The sequence below is a fragment of the Symphalangus syndactylus genome, chromosome 1 (genome assembly GCF_028878055.3).
Source record: "Symphalangus syndactylus isolate Jambi chromosome 1, NHGRI_mSymSyn1-v2.1_pri, whole genome shotgun sequence".
NCBI classification, from domain to species: domain Eukaryota; kingdom Metazoa; phylum Chordata; class Mammalia; order Primates; family Hylobatidae; genus Symphalangus; species Symphalangus syndactylus.
The window spans coordinates 23,057,178-23,077,641 of record NC_072423.2 but is presented as its reverse complement, the minus strand read 5'-3'; the positions used below and the strand labels follow the sequence as shown (position 1 = coordinate 23,077,641).

The following is a 20,464-nucleotide window of genomic DNA, read 5'->3' as shown; positions in this document are numbered from 1 at the left end:
ACAGGCTACATATTTTGAAACTGTTCCCTCTTTTCTTTAACTCCCATACTACTTATTATACCACTCACATGTCTTGGGCAGCTCTGTATTCTAGTTATTTGTCTACATATCTGCCCAAAGCGACTACGAGCTTAGAGAAGGAGGAGGTCCACTGATCCTTGTAACACTCTGGGTAGTGTCTTACACACAGATGCATATGATGAACACAAACAATAACCGCTGCTGTTTATTAAGTATTGTTATGTGCTGGGTGTCCTGCAAAGGCATTACTTACTTTAAGGGTTTTCTAGCACTTCTATCACAAAGCACCACAAACCAGGCAGCTTAAAGCAACAGAAGCTTTATTCATCCACAGGCTTGGAGGCCAGTACTCTGAAATGACGACGTCGGCAGGGTCATGCTGTCTCTGAACGCTGTAGGGGAGAATGTTCCACGACTTTCTCTTGGTTTCTGGTGTTGCCAGCAGTTCTTAGCATTCTTTGGCTTGTGGAAGCATCCCTCCAATCTCTGCCTCCATTGCCATACGGCATGTCCTTCACACAGGTGAAGACATTTGTGTCTTCACATCTTCCCTCTGTGTATGTCTGTTTCTGTGTCTCTTCTCTTATTCCTTTAAGGACACCAGTCATATTGGATTAGGGCTCACCTAACTCCAATGTGACTTCATCTTAACTAATTATATATTAGTTAAGAAATAGGAAATACCCTGTTTCCACATAAGGTCACATTCACAGGTAATGGGGATTAGGACTTAACATCTTTTTGCGGGACACAATTCAACTCATAACACTTACTAAATATTAAGCTGAACCATGCGAAACTGCTGCAGTTCGACTGTTTTTGTTTTATAAAAATTTTAACTTTGTAGTTTAACTGAAATCCTAATGGAAACAATATGTGATAAATAAAACCAAGTGATGTTGATTAGTGCTGTCAACTTTTCTGACATATGCGGGAGAAGAGGTGTGACCACTGGGCTCCCGACAACGGCCACTGTGGCTGAGCAGGCCCAAGACTGCAGAGTCTGGACACACAGAGGACCTCACATGCCTTCGGACATTTGCCTGGCAGTTTCTTCACAACTGATCTTACTTTTGAATTTACAGGAAGTTCCTTGTTTCTTCTGAGATCAATTACTTTGTTTAAATAGAATTCTTACAGTGTTGGCAGAATGCAGTTGAGAAGACGTTAAAGATGCTTTAGAAACTAACCGCTCCCTTGTCCTTGCTTCCAGGCCCACAATGGATGCCCTGCAGCTAGCAAATTCGGCTTTTGCTGTTGATCTGTTCAAACAACTATGTGAAAAGGAGCCACTGGGCAATGTCCTCTTCTCTCCAATCTGTCTCTCCACCTCTCTGTCACTTGCTCAAGTGGGTGCTAAAGGTGACACTGCAAATGAAATTGGACAGGTAAGCCCCAAAACCTTGCTTCTACTTTAAGTGGGAATACAGTTATTAGAACCCATACGCAGTGCCTACGGAATAAAGGAATGTAGACTTTGTGGCCAGAATTGGTCAAGATTCAGAATTGTGCCATTCTAGGACTCTCTTAATCTTTTTTTTTTTTTTTTTTTTGAGACAGGGTCCCACTCTGTCACCCAGGCTGGAGGGCAGTGGTGCGATCTTGGCTCACTGCAGCCTCCAGGTTCAAGCGATTGTGGTTCCTCAGCCTTCTGAGTAGCTGGGACGACAGGCGCATGCCACAATGCCGGACTAATTTTTGTATTTTTAGTAGAGACAGGGTTTCACCATGTGGCCAGGCTGGTCTCGAACTCCTGACCTCAGGTGATCCGCCTGCCTCGGCCTCCCAAAGTGCTGGGATTACAGGCATCTTAATCTATTTTTAAACGTGAAAGCTCGCTTGCAGGTAATGCAACTCACATTTGGGACAGGCACCAGGCTGTGATGGAGAACCTGGAGGTCTGCTGGGTAATCACAGCTTTTTCATTCTGACTTATAATATTTTTAATTTACAGTGGGTTTATTGAGATGTAACCTCATCATAAATCAAGGAGCATCTGTATCGTTTTAGGGTTTCTTTCTGGCTATGGTTGATTATCTAGCTTTGTAAAGTTCTTAGACCTTCAAATGAGATGATTCTCCTGATTGTTCCATTTTAAGTCCTCATGTATTTTTAGATAATAGGTGAATGTTATTCTATTTCATTATTACTCTTATGCTAATCATTCTAGGTTCAATAGAATTTCTTTTCCATTAGCTCATAAGCATTTAAAAAGGCAACACATCACACTCCGGGGACTGTTGTGGGGTGGGGGGGAGGGGGGAGGGACAGCATTAGGAGATATACCTAATGCTAAATGATGAGTTAATGGGTGCAGCAAAACAACATGGCACATGGATACATATGTAACAAACCTGCACATTGTGCACATGTACCCTAAAACCTAAAGTATAATAATAAAAAAAAAAGAATATGATTGTACAAAAAAAAAAAGGCAACACCTTCTTGTATTCATATGTGCCCAGAAAGTATGGCCCATAAGAGTTATTTAGGTCAGGATGAAGAATTTACACTTGGGACTTGAAGCAGCTTCACTCCTGCGAAGAGGAGATGTATCTTCTCATCGAGCCTCATCTCTGAATGAGCAACTCCACTATCCCTACCCAATCTCCCATTCCTCATTTCTCATCTACCATTAGAGAAAGGCCAGAGAAAGAGAACTTCCGGGTAGTGGGTCTGTTCCTCAATAATTCCTCAAGATCTTCTCAGTATATGCAACTGGTTCCCCAGCAGTAGTTACCTGGGCTCTTAAATTTTCTGGTCTCCTTCATCCATCTTTAGGCATGAGAGTTATGCACTGTCTGGGACCAGCATTTGACCCTGCAATGCTGAGGCTATGTAATTCACCGGCACAATGTGTCGGTTTGGCGACATTCATTATCTGGGTTGTGGAACCACAGCACGGCCATTATGAGTTATGGAGCGAGGAGGGTATCATCTTATGCTGACATTACATGTTGCAGTGTTGCAAGGCAGAAAAGATGCTGGACTATTGGAACAACACCAAAAAAGGAACAAAATATAATGATTTAAGCGCTCCAAATGATAGTATCCTGGTTTTAAATGGCTTACAATATTATTACAAGAATAATTAACAGTTTGAATCCGTATAATATTTTACGTGTTTTACATATAAGTAATCCTCATAACAACTCAGGAAAGCAGGCATTTTCAGCCCATTTTACAGAGAGGAAAGGGGGCTCTGAAGAGTTGGAGAAGGGTTGGTGAAGGCTGGGATTCATAGGCAGGGCCGTCTGACTCTAGCCTCTAGCCCACCCAGGGCAGCCCACCATTTATTGTAGCTGCCCATCAGAAATGACACATCTATTTACCTGGCATTTGCTAAAGCACCCAGACGGACTAGATAGACTCTGGCTAGAGGCACTTGTCCTGAAATCTGATTCCTGCCTGATGATGGCATCTCTGATTAATCTCTTTCTCTGGTCTCTGAATTGGATAGAAATTATAACCTGGCTTCATCGTTCTCCAAGTTTGGAAATCCTTCTGTGTGAGTATTAAGGGCATCACTTTGAAGAAAGGACAAATGTTCTCGATGGCTGATTTGGAAGAGTACCTTTATGGTAGTGTTTCTCCATGGGGACAATCTGTCCTCCCCTTCCCACTCTGGGATAATCTGGCAATGTCTGGAGACATTTTGGGTTCTCACAAATAGTGGGAGGATGCCACTGGCATCCAGTAGGTCAGGGATGCTGCTAAGCATCCTGCAGTGCCCAGGACAGCCCCACAAAGACTCATCCAGCCTGAATGTCAATAGCGCTGAGGTTGAGCAGCCTTACTTTACGGGAACTAGGCAGGAGGATTCTGTATGCCCAAGGACGTTGGTCATTATCACGTGTCCACTTCAGTGCAGCACCATTCAGAGGCAATGCTTTTTGGGTAATGGATTTTTCTCTTAACAGGTTCTTCATTTTGAAAATGTCAAAGATGTGCCCTTTGGATTTCAAACAGTAACATCTGATGTAAACAAACTTAGTTCCTTTTACTCACTGAAACTAATCAAGCGGCTCTACGTAGACAAATCTCTGAATCTTTCTACAGTAAGTTGTTTAAAGCAAGTGGCAAGACTTAACTTTTTACAAGGAGTGGCATTTTCATGCTGTTAGACCTACAACTTTTTTTCAGTGAAACTCATTTCTAGGATGTTCACTTGTGATTTGAGGCTTTAAATAAATAAATCCTAGTGGAGAGGTTGAGTATAGTGGGAATCAATTGCAGTCACATCTTCTAACTCAAAATATAGAGAAGCTTATGGGCTTTCCTTTTCCCTTTCAAATAAATCTTACCCTTTCTTTTAGCTTCCTCTGAGAGAATGGAGAACAGAGTAATTAACTCTCTAATAAATGTAGCTCCATAGATAATGAGCTGTCTTACAAAGTGTAAGACAGCTCATGATTTAAACTTCTTTCTCCTTAAAGAGCAGGGCATGTGGCCTGGGACAATGTTTTAAGCTCTCCACCTCATTTTTTTATGCACACAAAATTCTTCTGATGTTTCTCAAAATCAGTAAGAAAAATAATAACTATGAATTCACAATTTTCATCAGTCACAAATTAGTTTTGTTGGCTGGGCTGGTCAGATGGGGATCTCCACAGACAGCTCTGGTTATTTAAGTTTAGCCATTGCTCTAAGGAATCATACAAACAACACTATGGTACCAATTGTTGTAATATTTTAAAAATCTGTATTTGAAACACACAGACAATATTCTAGACTACATGAAGGTTCCCTCTGTACTTCAGTAACATAGAGTTGATTTAGTTTCTGTTTTGATGGTCAGAATTTCAAGCTTTCCAAATCTAAAAGCTAGACTACCAGTTTTTAAATATTTTACCATGATTTTGCAACTTTCTGCAGTAGGTATTTTTGTGGTTAAGATCTTTTGAGGACATGGGTTACTAGATATTGTGGGTATACTTTTGTTGCTTAAAGTTACATATACACAACCATTTTTCTTCCAACAATCATCTGAAGAATTAAAAAAAAAAACTGAGATGTGAGTTGAAGCCTGAGTATACAAAATTTCTAGGAGCTCCCCAAATGATCATGAAAGAGACAATGAACACATTTTTATTGCTGGCAGTGAGGACAATGGAGGCCCTCCTTCATCTGGCTGAGGCTTTCTAATGTTTTCAGGTGAGATTGCTTCTCTTAGTCAATGGTGACAGTGAGTCCCAAGGTTGATTTGCAATTAACTGAAGCTAAGTTAATTGGCTAAGGCTGAAGCTGCTCTGAAGAAATTCAAGAAGCCCTGTGCTTGGAAGTGAACTGACATGACACTGAATCAAGTTATATTTCGTTTGGCTGACCTTCCACGCAACATCTGGAACGATCTTAACCAGACTAGGAGTTGTGAAGTTTTTTTTTTTTTTCCTTTGAGATGGAGTCTTGCTCTGTTGCCCAGGCTGGGGTGCAGTGGCATGATCTCGGCTCATTACAAAAGATTTTTTAAAAGACTGCTTTCCATTGCTTCTGCTAGGTGCACAGCATCTGCAAATTTACCAGTTAAAGGTCCAAACAAGTTTGGTCTGTGGAGGATCTCTTGCATTGGAACTATCTGGGTGTTAAAAGGGCAAGTTCTTCAGGCCCTTTTAACACCCAGGTAGTTCTTGATTGTCAAGGTGGGAATGGGGTTTAGGGTTGCACATTTTAAATAAACATTAGAGTAAGAACTCCTGCTATGTTCTCTACTGCAGTGTATTTCCAACCTTAATTTGCAGATGGCACACCAGGAAATTTTGTTAAAATGCATTCTGATTCAGTATGTCTGGGGTGGGGTCTGAGATTCTTCATTTCTTACAAGGTCTCAGGTGATGCTATACACCACCTTGGATCACAGTTTGAGTAGCAAGAGTCTACAGGATATTTAGTTCAGCAAGGACAAGCGTTTTCTGCTCATAATTCTCTTTTCTATACATTTCCTATATTCTAATATATATGTATCTGTAGATATACAACATTTTCATGTTTCTGAAATTAGAACCCATAAGAGAATTGGGTATATTTAACATACTATCTCTTTTGTTTTCCCCAAAGCTGATATTAAATTGATAGATGCATTTAATAATTGAAATTATCTTATAATTGAAAAGAATGGAACATTCAATACAAAGAAATTCACTGACTTCTACATGAGGTTTCAATTCATACGGTGTTACCAATTTTGAAAGTGTACATATAGCAGCTGATATTAAATAATCCTTTTGTTAGAAGAGAACAACAATGCAATAGCTTAACTACAGAGTCTGATTTTATGAACTGCATGTTTTTCAGGAGTTCATCAGCTCTACGAAGAGACCCTATGCAAAGGAATTGGAAACTGTTGACTTCAAAGATAAACTGGAAGAAACGAAAGGTCAGATCAACAACTCAATTAAGGATCTCACAGATGGCAAGTACCCTTTAATTGTTCTGCTATCAATCACCAAGTAAACAGGGCCTTCCATCTCATAAATGCTTGCTCCAAGGATAAAAAAACATCTGGAGGATTCTCTGGATATTTTTACCACACAAGCTAAATTCTTTCCCTTCAAGCCATGTAAACAACTTGGATTTCTGGGCAATTCTTGTATCATCTCATCACTTGGTAGAAACTGTTGGTGCTTCAGTGTTAGTCTACTTTGTCTTGCTCTCTGACGAGCTGTCACAGGCCCTAGTGGAATCCTAGCTGTGCCTCTAACAAAGTATGACTTTGAGCCAATCATGAGGCCATTTTTCAGTCTGGAAATAGAGGGACTGGATTATAGGCTTCATGATCCCCGAGGCCCCTTTCAGGTAACAAATTTTACAAATTTGTTAAGGAAAAAGGGACATAGGCAACATACGTATAAGAAAAACCGGCCGGACGCGGTGGCTCACGTCTGTAATCCCAGCACTTTGGAAGGCTGAGGTGGGTGGATCACGAGGTCAGGAGATCGAGACCATCCTGGCTGACACGGTGAAACCCCGTCTCTACTAAAAATACAAAAAATTAGCCGGGCGAGGTGGCGGGCGCCTGTAGTCCCAGCTACTCGGGAGGCTGAGACAGGAGAATGGCGTGAACCCGGGAGGCGGAGCTTGCAGTGAGCAGAGATCACACCACTGCACTCCAGCCTGGGAGACAGAGCGAGACTCTGTCTTAAAAAAAAAAAAGAGAAAAAAGAACACCAAACCAAACCGTAGTGTCAGCTTGTCCTCGGTGCCGCAGCTCCCCATGCTGGTCGTTCCTCTGATAGCCCCGGGGTCCCAAGAAGCTCCTAACCGGTTCTTTCTCCGGCTCAGTGCTTCCCCCAGGCGTCTCCCTCGTGGAACTCCTCGTCCCTCCTTTAAAATTGCCGGTGAGTCGTCTTCCTTGCTGGAAAAGAATTAGGGTTATGATGATTTTGAGGGCAAATCAGTGACTTTGTCCCCTTCCCCAGTGGATATATTTATAATTGCATCTGGAGGGACCCGTTGGGAGGCCGAATCTAGTCGTGAAAGAATAAAGCCTACGAAGTCGCTGCTGTCTAGGGAGGGATACACTTCCGGGGCAAGGGAGACACACTTCCGGGGCAAGGGAGACCCACTTCCTGCGAGAATGACTAGCTCCCCCAGCTGCTCTCTCTCTCTACTGACTGAGCAAGTTCTAACAGGACAGTAGCTGCAGGATGAGAACATGGAAAGAACAGGGTCTCTGGAGTCATTCAGCACCTAGGTTCAAATCCAGACACTGATACTTACTAACTGATATTTGGACACAAAGCTTCAATTTACTGAACTGTAAAATGGGGCACATATTACCTGATTTAATTTTTAAAATTGTATTATATTGTGTTTTATTTCAAAGGTTTTGGGGAACAGGTGGTTTTTGGTTACATGGATAAGCTCTTTAGTGGTTACTTCTGAGATTTTGGTGTACCCATCACCCAAGCAGTCAACACTGTATGCAATGTGTAGTCTTCTATCCCTCACCTCCTTCCACTCTTCCCCCACCCCACAAAGTTCATTATGTCATTATTATGCCTTTGCATCCTCATAGCTTAGCTCCCACTTATAAGTGAGAACATACAATGTTTGGTTTTCCATTCCTAAGTTACTTCACTTAGAATAATGGTCTTCAGACTAGGCATGGTGGCTCATGCCATAATCCCAGCACTTTGGGAGGCCAAGGCAGGTGGATCACCTGAGGTCAGGAGCTCAGGACCAGTTTGGCCAACATGGTGAAACCCAGTCTCTACTAAAAACACAAAAATCAGCTGGGCATGGTGTCACGCACCTGTAGTCCCAGCTACTTGGGAGGCTGAGGCAGGATAATCACTTGAACCTGGGAGGCGGAGGTTGCAATGAGCTGAGATTGCGCCATTGCACTCCAGCCTGGGTGAGAAGAGAGAAACTGTGTCTCCCACAAAAAAAAAAAAAAAAAAAAAAAAAAAGAATAATGGTCTTCAGCTCCATCTAGGTTGCTGTGAATGCCATTCTTTCTTTCTCTTTTTTTTTGAGACAGAATGCTGCTCTGTCGCCCAGGCTGGAGTGCAGCGGCACGATCTTGGCTTACTGTAATCTCCACCTCCCAGGTTCAAGGGGTTCTCCTGTCTCAGCCTCCCAAGTAGCTGGGACTACAGGTGTGTGCCACTACGCCCAGCTAATCTTTGTATTTTTAGTAGATACAGGGTTTCACCATGTTGGCCAGGCTGGTCCCAAACTCCTGACCTCAGGTGATCCGCCTGCCTCAGCCTCCCAAAGTGCTGGGATTACAGGTGTCAGCCACCGCATCCAGCCATGAAAAGACTTCTGAATTTGAAATGGGAGGCTCAGGATTGAAGTTGAAGCTCTGTCGTTTACTGGCTCCCACACTTCTTTGTTCTTCAGGTTTCTTCAATAACATATTATATATTCAACATATTAGATAGTGTTGGCAGGACCAGTTACATAATTTGCATGGTCCAGGGCAAAAGTAAAAATGCTGGGCCTCTTGTTTAAACATTTATTAAGAATTTTCAGGTGGTGACATCTGAACATTAAACCAAGTGCAGGGTCCTACACAGGGGTCACAGGCCTGTGAAGTGGGCCCTGAACATTGGTCTGAAAATTGGAGATTAGGTAAATGAAAACCCTTTATAAAAAACCTGTGGGCTATTCAAATGTGAGGAGTTCTTTTTATTAAGGGATCACTCCCCTTGAATTGTTTTGGCTGTTGGGATTTAGCTTTATAATAACTACAATTGTGATTGAGCCCCATGGTGATTACAGTTGACCTTGAGGCAATCAGCCTGCCTGCAAGGAGTGCAATTGAGGGAGTGGATGGAGAGCTGTGGGGTGAAGGCGAGAACCTTCAGACATGCTTTCCAGCTGAGGAAACTAGAACAGCTCCTTGGCCTCTCTGAGCCTCAGTTTAGTGCACTGTAAAATGGAGATAATGATCTTTGCCTTATAGGACCATTGTGAAAAGACTGAGATAATATATGTGAAATTCTGCCATAAGGAAAGTGATCACGTGTTTTCATTCAAGAGCACAGGCTTTGGAGTCAGAAAGAGCTGGCTTTGAATCCTGAATCCACCCTTGTTTATATATCATCCTTGGAAAATGACTTATCATCACTGAGTCTCAGCTTCCTCATTCGTAAAGTAGGAAGAAATATATATCATGTGTATCAAATAGCTTGTATACTGCCTGACACAGAATAGGCATTCAGAATGGTAGCTGTGCTTTCCTTTTTATTTCTCTTCTTTTCTTCCCCTCTCCTTCATTCTCCTCTCCTGACCTCTTTGGTAGATCTGGTTGTGTCAAGGTAGAAGGAGAGAAAGGAGTCCTTCTGAAATTTGATGGTTGGAACTACCAGGCCTTACATGGTGTGACTCCACGAAGTGGTAAATACTCAGCGAATATGCATGTGAATTTCAGATGTAGTTTGGAAGAATAATTCTGCTACTTGTGTTTTCCTAAAATTGTTGCAGGCCACTTTGAGAACATTTTAGCTGACAACAGTGTGAACGACCAGACCAAAATCCTTGTGGTTAATGCCGCCTACTTTGTTGGCAAGTGGATGAAGAAATTTCCTGAATCAGAAACAAAAGAATGTCCTTTCAGAGTCAACAAGGTATGTGGGGAAGCATGTAGCAATAAAAGGAGCCCAATTATAGATGTGAAAAATGATAGGGACAGAGTGGGGCATAAATCCATTCCAATGAGGAACCTGAGGGCACGGCTGGCAAAGTGCCTTTCCTGAGATGAACAGCTGGAAGGTAAGTGGTACAAAAAGAGCCAGAATCCAGAGGCCCTCCCTCCTCTTTTCCAGAATGTCTTCAAGGATCTGAGCTGAGTGAAACTTTATATAATTTTTAACCCAGCGAGGAAAGCTAAGTCACTGGCTGAAAAATAGCTACAAACATCTGAGAACTTTAGCAGAAAAGGAAAAGACCAAACTCTATTATCAGAGGACTTTGGATTATCATGAAACCTTGACATCTAGGAATCTTGTTCCTGATTGATTAACTTCTCTAGCATCTCATTTCCTTATCTGTTGATAGTGAAGTATATTGTTCTGGGATTTTAATTTATAATTTATAAGATGCTTTGATGGCTGGGCGTGGTGGCTCACGCCTGTAATCCCATGACTTTGGGAGGCCGAGGCGGGCAGATCACCTGAGGTCAGGAGTTGGAGACCAGCCTGGCCAACATGGTGAAACCCTGTCTCTACTAAAAATACAAAAATTAGCTGGGCATGGTCATGGGTGCCTGTAATCTCAGCTACATGGGAGGCTGAGGTAGGAGAATCACTTGACCCTGGGAGGCAGAGGTTGCAGTCAGCTGAGACTGCACCACTGCACTCCAGCTGGGCAACAAGAGTGAAACTCCATCTCAAGAAAAACAAGCAAACAAACAAACAAAACCAGATGCTTTGAGGCACTTGTTGGCTGTGAAAAAACAAAGTATAGCTTACTCATTGGCATCACTGGAAGTCATTATGGGAAGAATTAAGAACCTGTTTTGCAGGCCAGTCTCATTGATACTGTTGAAGTAAATATGTTAAAATAATTAATAGAAGGTGGGCGCAGTGGCTCATGCCCGTAATCCCAGCACTTTGGGAAGTCAAGGCAGGCAGATCACAAGGTCAGGAGTTTGAGACCAGCCTGACCAACATGGTAAAACCCCATCTCTACTAAAAATACAAAAATTAGCCAGGCATGGTGCCTGTAATCCCAGCTGCTCAGGAGGCTGAGACAGGAGAATGGCTTGAACCCAGGAGGCAGAGGTTGCAGTGAGCTGAGATTGTGCCACTGCACTCCAGCCTGGGTGACAGAGTGAGACTCCATCTCAAAAAAAAAAAAAAAAAAAAAAAGAAATGGGTTAAGTACCTCTTTTGTAAATGAGACCAAGGAACTGAGACTGGAAATTTTACCCATTTTATTGGAAAACCCAGAGATCTATATGATGATGTGATGGGGTCTCCGTGGGTGGGATCTGCCTTGTGTTAGACTGGAGGCAGCACTTCAGTTAGTACAGTACTTGAAGGTAGCTTAGTTACCTGCAGCTCCTATGCATCAGTTCTAGTTTTCCTGCTTCTCCCAGTACTTGGAGTACCTAGCATCAATATCTTGTTTTTGCCAAATATAGTAGCACCTTCTTAATGCTAGCATCCATGAGGAAAAGCCCTGCAAGATACAATCTACGCCTGGGTTAGCTGGATGGGTTCCATTACTCTTTCTTTCTTTATTCCCATGGAATTTTTTTCATACTCTCCCCTGTCCCCTGCCAGAATGTGCTTTCCACAGTGAAATCTGTTTACTTACATAGATCCCCTACTAGTGCATGGGATTTTTAAGGTAGGGACAATGTGTTATTCACCTCAGTGTCTACAATTTCTGGCCAAGTCTCTAACACATCAGTAGGTGCTCAGCAAATTTGTTGAATGAATGGTCAGTCCCTAAGGGTCAGTTTGTTTAAACAATCAATAGCAGACAAAACCTGACTGGACTTTGGGACTACCATGGTTTCCTATGCAAGACCCAATGGGCATTTTCACTGGGAGAAGACAATGATGACTGTTACTGCTTCTCACCGACTCAAAATATCCATGGGTGCTGAGGGATGGGTAGGAGGCCCTCCTACCTTCCTGAGCTTAGCTTCCCAACTGCAGTGGTCTTCTCAAAGCTGACTGCAGAGACAGGATTGACACTGCACCCAAGAGGTCTGTCTGAGGTTCTAGAGGCATAGCTTAGGCTCTTCACACTCTTGTGTTTTGCACACACAGTTCCTTGAGTTTTAAGCATGGCTCTTTGACCTTCTCAGTGTTGTCTTTTATCTGGAGTGGAAGTGGAATGTGACTTTACCCAGCCTCTACTGTGAGTTAGGGAGGGGTATTGGCCCCACTGGCCCTGATGGCATCCACACAGCCTTTACTGTCATGGAGTGACCCCTCTGGCTCCTTTGATCAGTGATTGGCTCTCCTCCCTAGCAAGGGCTGGCAAAGGGTTCCTAACTCTGTTTAAGTGAAATCTGAAACAGGTTGCCAATGGTGCCTCTCTTCAAGATCCCAGAGCCAGCCTGGAAGGAACACCATGAAAATGTTGCAATAGTCAATGAGTAGAATGTGGACTCTTGTGTCAACCACACTAAGGGTCGTACTTTTTTCATTAAGAAAGTATTAATGTGTGTTTTTTGAGAAGGGAGGAAGAATGTGTGCTATTCCTTTATTCTTGCTATTAAATCATAAAACTAGGTTATATAAGATCCTGGAAACTCAGCCTTTATGAACAGAATTAATAAGAGTTTGAAATGTCATTGATCTCTCAGAGTTTCACTTGATAAAGCAATAAAACTCTATTCACAGTTGCCTGAGGCTGCACCCTTCTTTTGAATGCAGATGCTATTACTTCTCCTTTGTTTTCTTTGAATTGCTTTGTCAGCCCTAGAACTTTTTGAGTGACATTACTAAACCTTTTCTCATGCCCCATGGTGTCTCCGGTAAGGGTTAGACTAAATTGGTGAAGTTACATTATTAAAAGTTTAGTATAGTACTTATTCTGATAAAGATATCTATCCATATATATCTATATTAGTATATATGTTGTATTATATTTTCTGGGGTAGATAGTCTTTATTTGGTCCTCTTTTCAGAAGATATGTCTCAACATGTGTTTCAGAAAATAAAGTACCCATAGTCAGTGCCGATACGTGAAATTGATGACAGTTTTTGGAGGCCACAACTATGTGCACATTCAGAAACTATGAGCAGTCTAACCTATTGGAGATTTTTAGACAAATTTCTTTGGGAGGAATATATTTTAAGACAATATCCTCTTTAGTAGAAATAAAAGGAAGAATTATCTGTTAACCTCCAAAGTAGTATGTTTTAATATAATTCTGTTTTTGGTTACACATAGAGTTGAGGTCTTCCATTATTTATCAGCCAAATATTCAGTGAGCAACTACAAGCTGGGGTAGAAAATAAGACTTAGTTTCTTCCTTGACTGTATTCTAGTTGGGGTGGGAAGTGGAAAGACAATCACTAGATAATGTTTCTAACACTGTGGCAAGTGTTAACATAGAGGTATATACAAAAGTAAAATAAATAAGGTTTAGCTCTGCTGGAGAGAGGTATTGGGGAAGGTTCAGCTTAGTATTTGAAGATACCAAATGCAAGTTTACTGGAGTATTATCCTTGCAGGCTTGATATGAAGCTTGAAATTTCTCCCCAAAGAGATTTAGTTAACAGGCAAATATCCCATGGGAGGTATATGTCAATAGGTTATACTACGTTACTGTTAGTCTTTTACATCTTAGCGTGAATTGATTTTCCTTCAGGAAATCAGTCATCTCTGGAGCAGAGACAGGAGGCCAGGTGTTAATAGGAGCAAAGAGAAGAAAAGGCCTGGGCAGTGCTTGGAGATAAAGACCTGAACGATCAGACCCTTCCATGGGCTCCCTTTAAGAAGAGCAGGAGGGTGAGACCAAGGGCTAAAGTTGGGAGACTGAAAAAATGCAGACCACCGGGGCATTACTTATTTCTCCAGCTCTGATCTGCTGTTGTACTAGGGGTCTAATCAGGCCTGTGTCTGCCTCCTTCTTGAATAGCCCAGAGAATTCATCTAAACAGCCTCCCTACAGCAGCTCCCCACTTTAGGTGGCCAGATGGGAGTTCTAGACCAGGGTTGTCTCTTGGGACATTGACACAGCAGCCAAGTTTATTGTTGCTGGGGCAGACACAGTTGGTGTGGCTGGTTCAGGGGCTAGCGTTGGAACAGTGTTTGGCAGCTTGATCATTGGCTATGCCAGGAACCCATCTCTCAAGCAGCAGCTCTTCTTCTATGCCATTCTGGGCTTTGCCCTATCTGAGGCGATGGGGCTTTTCTGTTTGATGGTCGCCTTCCTTATCCTCTTCGCCATGTGAAGCTCTGTGGGGGTCACCTGCCTGTCCCTGCTGCTGTGACTCCACACCATTCCTGGTGCTGGGTTGTGCTAAGCTTTACCATTGAACACAACGTTTCTGAAAAAAAAAAAAAAAAAAAAAAAAAAAAAAAAAAAAAAAAAAAAAAAGAAGAGGGCATACAGTGGAGCTCAAAGGGACTTACAGATAATTTTAAAAAGACTTAGAGATAATTTTAAAGAACATTTTCCTTTTTAAAAATTATGCAATACTCCAAGCATTCAGAAAATGATAGAGAATAATAAAACAAACACCCATATACTGATCAGTCATCTTTTTGAACTTAATATTTTGCCTTAATTATTTCAGATATTTTAAAGAAAAAATATAACAACAGTTGCATTGCTTTGTATGTGTCCCTTCACTGCTCACTCTACTGTCCTGTTCCTCTTTCTTCCTCCCCAGTGGTAACCATTATTCTGAATTTACAATTTCTTCATTCTACTGACAAGAATACTGAGGCCTGGAGAGATTGAGTGATTTGCTCAAGGCCACAGAATCTGTTTATGTCACATTTGGGACTAAAAACCAAGGTTCTTATCTTCAATTCAGACTTTGTTCATTAGCTTGGATCTGAGTAGGTGGCAGTACAATGGGGAGTGGGCAATTCAAACCAAAGACAAACAGAGAGGTCACAACAAATATTGTTTTGTTCTGCTATGTGCTAAGTTTGTTGTTGTTATTGTTCTGTTTTGTTTTGAGATGGAGTCTCGCTCCGTTGCCTGGGCTGGAGTGAGTGCAGTGGTGTGATCTTGGCTCACACCAACTTCTGGTTCCCAGGTTCAAGCAATTCTCCTCCTTCAGTTTCCCAAGTAGCTGAGATTACAGGTGTGTGCCACCACGTCTGGCTGACTTTTGTATTTTTTAGTAGAGACAATGTTTCACCATGTTGGCCAGGCTGGTCTCGAACTCCTGACCTCAAGTGGTCTCCCAAGGTGCAGGATTACAGGCGTGAGGCACCACACCCAGCCAATTTTTGAAATCAGGTATTTTATTAGGAAAAGCTATATAAATGGTTATGTGGGTTTGCAGGAGAATTTACTTTCAAGTCAGCTCCACCAGGAATAGTTTAAAGATCTCATAGGCATCTGTAAAGAATAACAAATGTGGCCGGGCGCAGTGGTTCACGCATGTAATCCCAGCACTTTGGGAGGCCGAGGCAGGCGGATCACGAGATCAGGAGATCGAGACCATGGTGAAACCCCGTCTCTACTAAAAATACAAAAAAATTAGCTGAGTGTGGTGGCGGGCGCCTGTGGTCCCAGCTACTCGGAGAGGCTGGGGCAGGAGAATGGCATGAACCCGGGAGGCAGAGCTTGCAGTGAGCCGAGATTGCGCCACTGCACTCCAGCCTGGGCGACAGAGCGAGACTGTCTCAAAAAAAAAAAAAAAAAAAAAAAGAATAACAAATGTTGCCTATATTTACAGCCATACGGTCTTATTTTTAAGGTTTGATCTATGCAAATACAGTATTATATATACTTCCTGCAATGTGTAACATATAGATTATAAAGTATGTGAATAACTTTTCAAAGGAACACAAACTCTTCACAGGGCAGTCTCTGGTTTGGGTGCAATACAGTTTGGATCTCAGTGGATGATGAATTATAAGCCATAATAATCTGACACTGTGTCAAGAGCGAATTTGTGTATATATGTGTACATATATATTTATGTGTTTGCATATATATGTGTGTATATATGTGCATGTGTGTATATATGTATGGGGTATATATGTAGTATGTATATATAAGTGTGTGTATATATAGGTGTGTGTATATGTATATGTACATAAGTGTGTATATGTATGTATGCATATATATGTATATGTGTATATATAGGTGTATGTATATATGTATGTATGTCTGTATATATATATAGGTGTAGGTATATATGTATGTGTGTCTGTATATATACATGTGGGTATATGTGTGTGTGTGTGTATATATATATATATTTATGCATGTGTAAATTGAAAAGTAAGCAGTCCAAATTTTCCCTTTTACAGACAGACACCAAACCAGTGCAGATGATGAACATGGAGGCCACGTTCTGTATGGGAAACATTGACAGTATCAACTGTAAGATCATAGAGCTTCCTTTTCAAAATAAGCATCTCAGCATGTTCATCCTGCTACCCAAGGATGTGGAGGACGAGTCCACAGGCTTGGAGAAGGTAAGGAGAAGGCAGTTGCTCTCCACAAAGGCACCTCCTGCCTTGGCAAAGAGTTGTGCCAACAGGGCTGTGTGGGCCGTGAGAGCTGGGCCGGCAGCCCTCCCTTATTGCCACGGGCTCAGTCACCTCCAAGGGCCCGTGGTTCCTTCTGGGGCCTTTCCTCCTTAATATTAACAATAGCCAACATTTATTTGGCACTTACAGTGTTCTAGGGACTGTGCTAAGTTGTCTATGTACATTATCTCATTTGATTCTTACAGCAGTCTGATGAGTTAGAGACCGTTACCACACTCTTGTTTACCAGTGAGGGAGCTGAGGCACAGAGGGGTAGGTAACTGGTCTATGGGCAGGGCTCAGAGTTAGTTCAAATTCCCATTAAAAAAAAAAAAAAGTAACTTTAGCTTTAATTTAATTTTTTAAATCTGATGCCATTCTTAGTACATGAATATTCTGGATTTCCTCGTAGAGAAATTACAATAAGCATTCAAGAAATATGTGTAAAAGGCTTTCTAATTTTATATTCATTTCACTATGCAACATCACAATCCAGGCATTTGTTTCTATAAATCTACTCTCGAACTTAAGGTTGGGTGCGGTGGCTCACACCTTTAATCCCAGCCCTTTGGGAGGCTGAGGCTGGCACATCACTTGAAGCCAGGAGTTTGAGACCAGCTTGGCCAACATGATGAAACCCTGTCTCTACTACAAATACAAAAGAAAATTTAGCTGGGCATGGTGGAGTGTGCCTGTAATCCCAGCTACTTGAGAGGCTGTGGCATGAGAATTGCTTGAACCCAGGAGGCGGAGGTTGCAATGAGCCAAGATCACACCATTACACTCCAGCCCGGGTGACAGAACAAGATTGTCTAAAAAAACCCAAACAAACAAACAAACAAACAAACAAAAAACTACTGTCTAACTTAAAATGAAAAAACAGAACCCTGTCCTCATAAATTTCAGTGCAAAGGGAACACTGTTATAGGCTGGGGAGGAGGAGGACACAGCTGGGTGGCTGCTGGGTCTCCTGAGTCATATACTAAAAACTTCTGGGCCATCTTTGATGTTCCACTCAGACTGCTTTGAAACTGGGCTTATAATAACACCTTATGTTTTCAATCAAGCCAGGTCTTTTACAACTGGAAATAAATAAAAATAATTTCTTTTCATTTTTGTCCTTCAGATTGAAAAACAACTCAACTCAGAGTCGCTGTCGCAGTGGACTAATCCCAGCACCATGGCCAATGCCAAGGTCAAACTCTCCATTCCAAAATTTAAGGTGGAAAAGACGGTTGATCCCAAGGCTAGTCTGGAAAATCTAGGGCTGAAACATATCTTCAGTGAAGACACATCTGATTTCTCTGGAATGTCAGAGACCAAGGGAGTGGCCCTATCAAATGTTATCCACAAAGTGTGCTTAGAAATAACTGAAGATGGTGGGGATTCCATAGAGGTGCCAGGAGCACGGATCCTGCAGCACAAGGATGAATTGAATGCTGACCATCCCTTTATTTACATCATCAGGCACAACAAAACTCGAAACATCATTTTCTTTGGCAAATTCTGTTCTCCTTAAGTGGCATAGCCCATGTTAAGTCCCCCCTGACTTTTCTGTGGATGCCGATTTCTGTAAACTCTGCATCCAGAGATTCATTTTCTAGATACAATAAATTGCTAACATTGCTGGATCAGGAAGCCGCCAGTACTTGTCATATGTAGCCTTCAAACAGATAGACCTTTTTTTTTTTTTCCAATTCTATCTTTTGTTTCCTTTTTTCCCATAAGACAATGACATATGCTTTTAATGAAAAGGAATCATCTTAGAGGAAAAATATTTATTCATTATTTGTCAAATTGTCCGGGGTAGTTGGCAGAAATTCAGTCTTCCACAAAGATAACTCCTCTAAGGAAGACTGGAAGCTCTTCTTCCCAGCACTATGCCTTCCTTCTTTGGGATAGAGAATGTTCCAGACATTCTTGCTTCCCTGAAAGACTGAAGAAAGTGTGGTGCGTGGGACCCACGAAACTGCCCTGGCTCCAGTGAAACTTGGGCACATGCTCAGGCTACTATAGGTCCAGAAGTCCTTATGTTAAACCCTGGCAGGCAGATGTTTATTCAAATTCTGAATTTTGGGGATTTTCAAAAGATAATATTTTACACACACTGTATGTTATAGAACTTCATGGATCAGATCTGGGGCAGCACCCTATAAATCAACACCTTAATATGCTGCAACAAAATGTAGAATATTCAGACAAAATGGACATATAAAGACTAAGTAGCCCATCAGGGATCAAATTTTGCTGCCAAATGCGTATGCCGCCAACTTACAAAAACACTTTGTTCGCGGAGCTTTTCAGATTGTGGAATGTTGGATAAGGAATTATAGACCACTAGTAGCTGAAATGTAAGACCCCAAGAAGAAGTTCAGATCTTAATATAAATTCACTTTCATTTTTGATAGCTGTCCCACCTGGTCATTTGGTTGGCACTAGACTGGTGGCAGGGGCTTCTAACTGACTCACACAGGGATTCTCACAATAGCCAATATCAGAATTTGTGTTGAAGGAACTTGTCTTTTCGTCTAATGTGATAGTGGGAAAAGGAGAGGAAACTACTGCCTTTAGAAATATAAGTAAAGCGATTAAAGTGCTCACATTACCTTGACACATAGTTTTTCAGTCTATGGGTTTAGTTATTTTAGATTGCAAGCATGTAACTTATATTAATAGTAATTCATGAAGTTGGTTGGATAAGCTATCCATGTTGCAGGTTCATGGATTACTTCTCTATAAAAAATATATATATTTACCAAAGATTTTGTGACATTCCTTCTCCCATCTCTTCCTTGCCATGCATTGTAAATAGGTTCTTCTTGTTCTGAGATTCAATATTGAATTTCTCCTATGCTATTGACAATAAAATATTATTGAACTACATGTCTTGTTTTTTTTTTTCCCCATTAAGTTAGACTATTTTGAAATAGAACCAAGCCATGCATTCACAAAAGCATCCCTGAGGCAGGCAGATCACAAGGTCAAGAGATCGAGACCATCCTGGCCAACATAGTGAAACCCCGTCTCCACTAAAAATACAAAAATTGGCTGGGCGTGGTGGCACGCACCTGTAGTCCCAGCTACTTGGGAGGCTGAGGCAGGAGAATCGCTTGAACCTGGGAGGCGGAGGTTGCAGTGAGCCGAGATCATGCCACTGCACTCTAGCCTGGCGACAGAGCAAGACTCCATCTCAAAAAACAAAAACAAAAACAAAGCAAAACAAAGCAAAAAAACCAACTCAAAACATAAAAACAAAAAAACAACAACAACAAAAACAAAACAAAAAAACCCCCAAACCCCCCAAAGCATCCCTGTATGTAAAATGCTCTTTAGAAGATTGAGGCAGACTAAAAAGAAATAAGAATAATCACTTCCTCTTTTCCCTTGTTTTCCTTTCTTCCTAGCCACCAGCTCTCACTTCTTCCTCCCACACTCCTTTCATCCTAGGGAGTAAAAGACCAGGGCGGTGCTAGAATGACTCTCAACTGCATAAACGTCTATAATGGAATCAGAGACCTTGTGGCAGGACATAGAGATCTTCCCAGCCCTTTTCACTCTAAACCCACCCTCAAAAGTCATTTTACTAGGTACACTGTATGTGCCTAAAACATTGTTTCTTCTTATGAAGAGTTTTTCTCAATGCCATGCACGTTTGTTTTAAATTAGTTATGGTGTCCCTGAACCTAATATTCAACATAGCCTCTTTTCTGTCCCTATTGTGTGCTTGAACTAAACGTGTCTCCTCTTTCAACAAATGATGAGTACAAAAGCTGACAAATGCCCCCACATCCTTAAAAGATTATTTGTGCAG

At 41.7% G+C, this 20,464-nt stretch overlaps 2 protein-coding genes and 1 long non-coding RNA gene across 3 annotated transcripts; 2 read left to right on the top strand and 1 right to left on the bottom strand.

Moving 5' to 3' along the window:
* Nucleotides 1-324: 324 nt before the first annotated feature.
* LOC134731977 (uncharacterized) lies at nucleotides 325-7,502 on the bottom strand. The gene is made up of 2 exons (XR_010114738.1): nucleotides 7,196-7,502; nucleotides 325-1,389 (listed from the first exon to the last, which is right to left on the bottom strand). It is a non-coding gene; the product is annotated as an uncharacterized lncRNA (long non-coding RNA).
* SERPINB5 (serpin family B member 5) lies at nucleotides 1,235-19,536 on the top strand. Its single transcript, XM_055292142.2, has 6 exons — nucleotides 1,235-1,409; nucleotides 3,942-4,079; nucleotides 6,313-6,430; nucleotides 9,952-10,094; nucleotides 16,432-16,599; nucleotides 17,780-19,536. The coding sequence occupies exons 1-6, from the start codon at nucleotides 1,242-1,244 to the stop codon at nucleotides 18,170-18,172; spliced, it is 1,128 nt and encodes a 375-aa protein (XP_055148117.1). The 5' UTR covers nucleotides 1,235-1,241; the 3' UTR covers nucleotides 18,173-19,536.
* Nucleotides 13,949-14,394, top strand: LOC129489488 (ATP synthase F(0) complex subunit C1, mitochondrial-like). The gene is given in 1 exon segment (XM_055292157.2): nucleotides 13,949-14,394. A coding segment is annotated over 1 exon segment (411 nt). The 5' UTR covers nucleotides 13,949-13,976; the 3' UTR covers nucleotides 14,388-14,394.
* Nucleotides 19,537-20,464: the final 928 nt, after the last annotated feature.

Coding starts and splice junctions, on each gene's coding strand:
- SERPINB5 (XM_055292142.2), top strand. CDS start 1,242: ATGGATGCCCTGCAGCTAGCAAATTCGGCTTTTGCTGTTGATCTGTTC. Junction 1,410..3,941: donor CTGCAAATGAAATTGGACAG/GTAAGCCCCAAA, acceptor TTCTCTTAACAG/GTTCTTCATTTTGAAAATGT. Junction 4,080..6,312: donor AATCTCTGAATCTTTCTACA/GTAAGTTGTTTA, acceptor CATGTTTTTCAG/GAGTTCATCAGCTCTACGAA.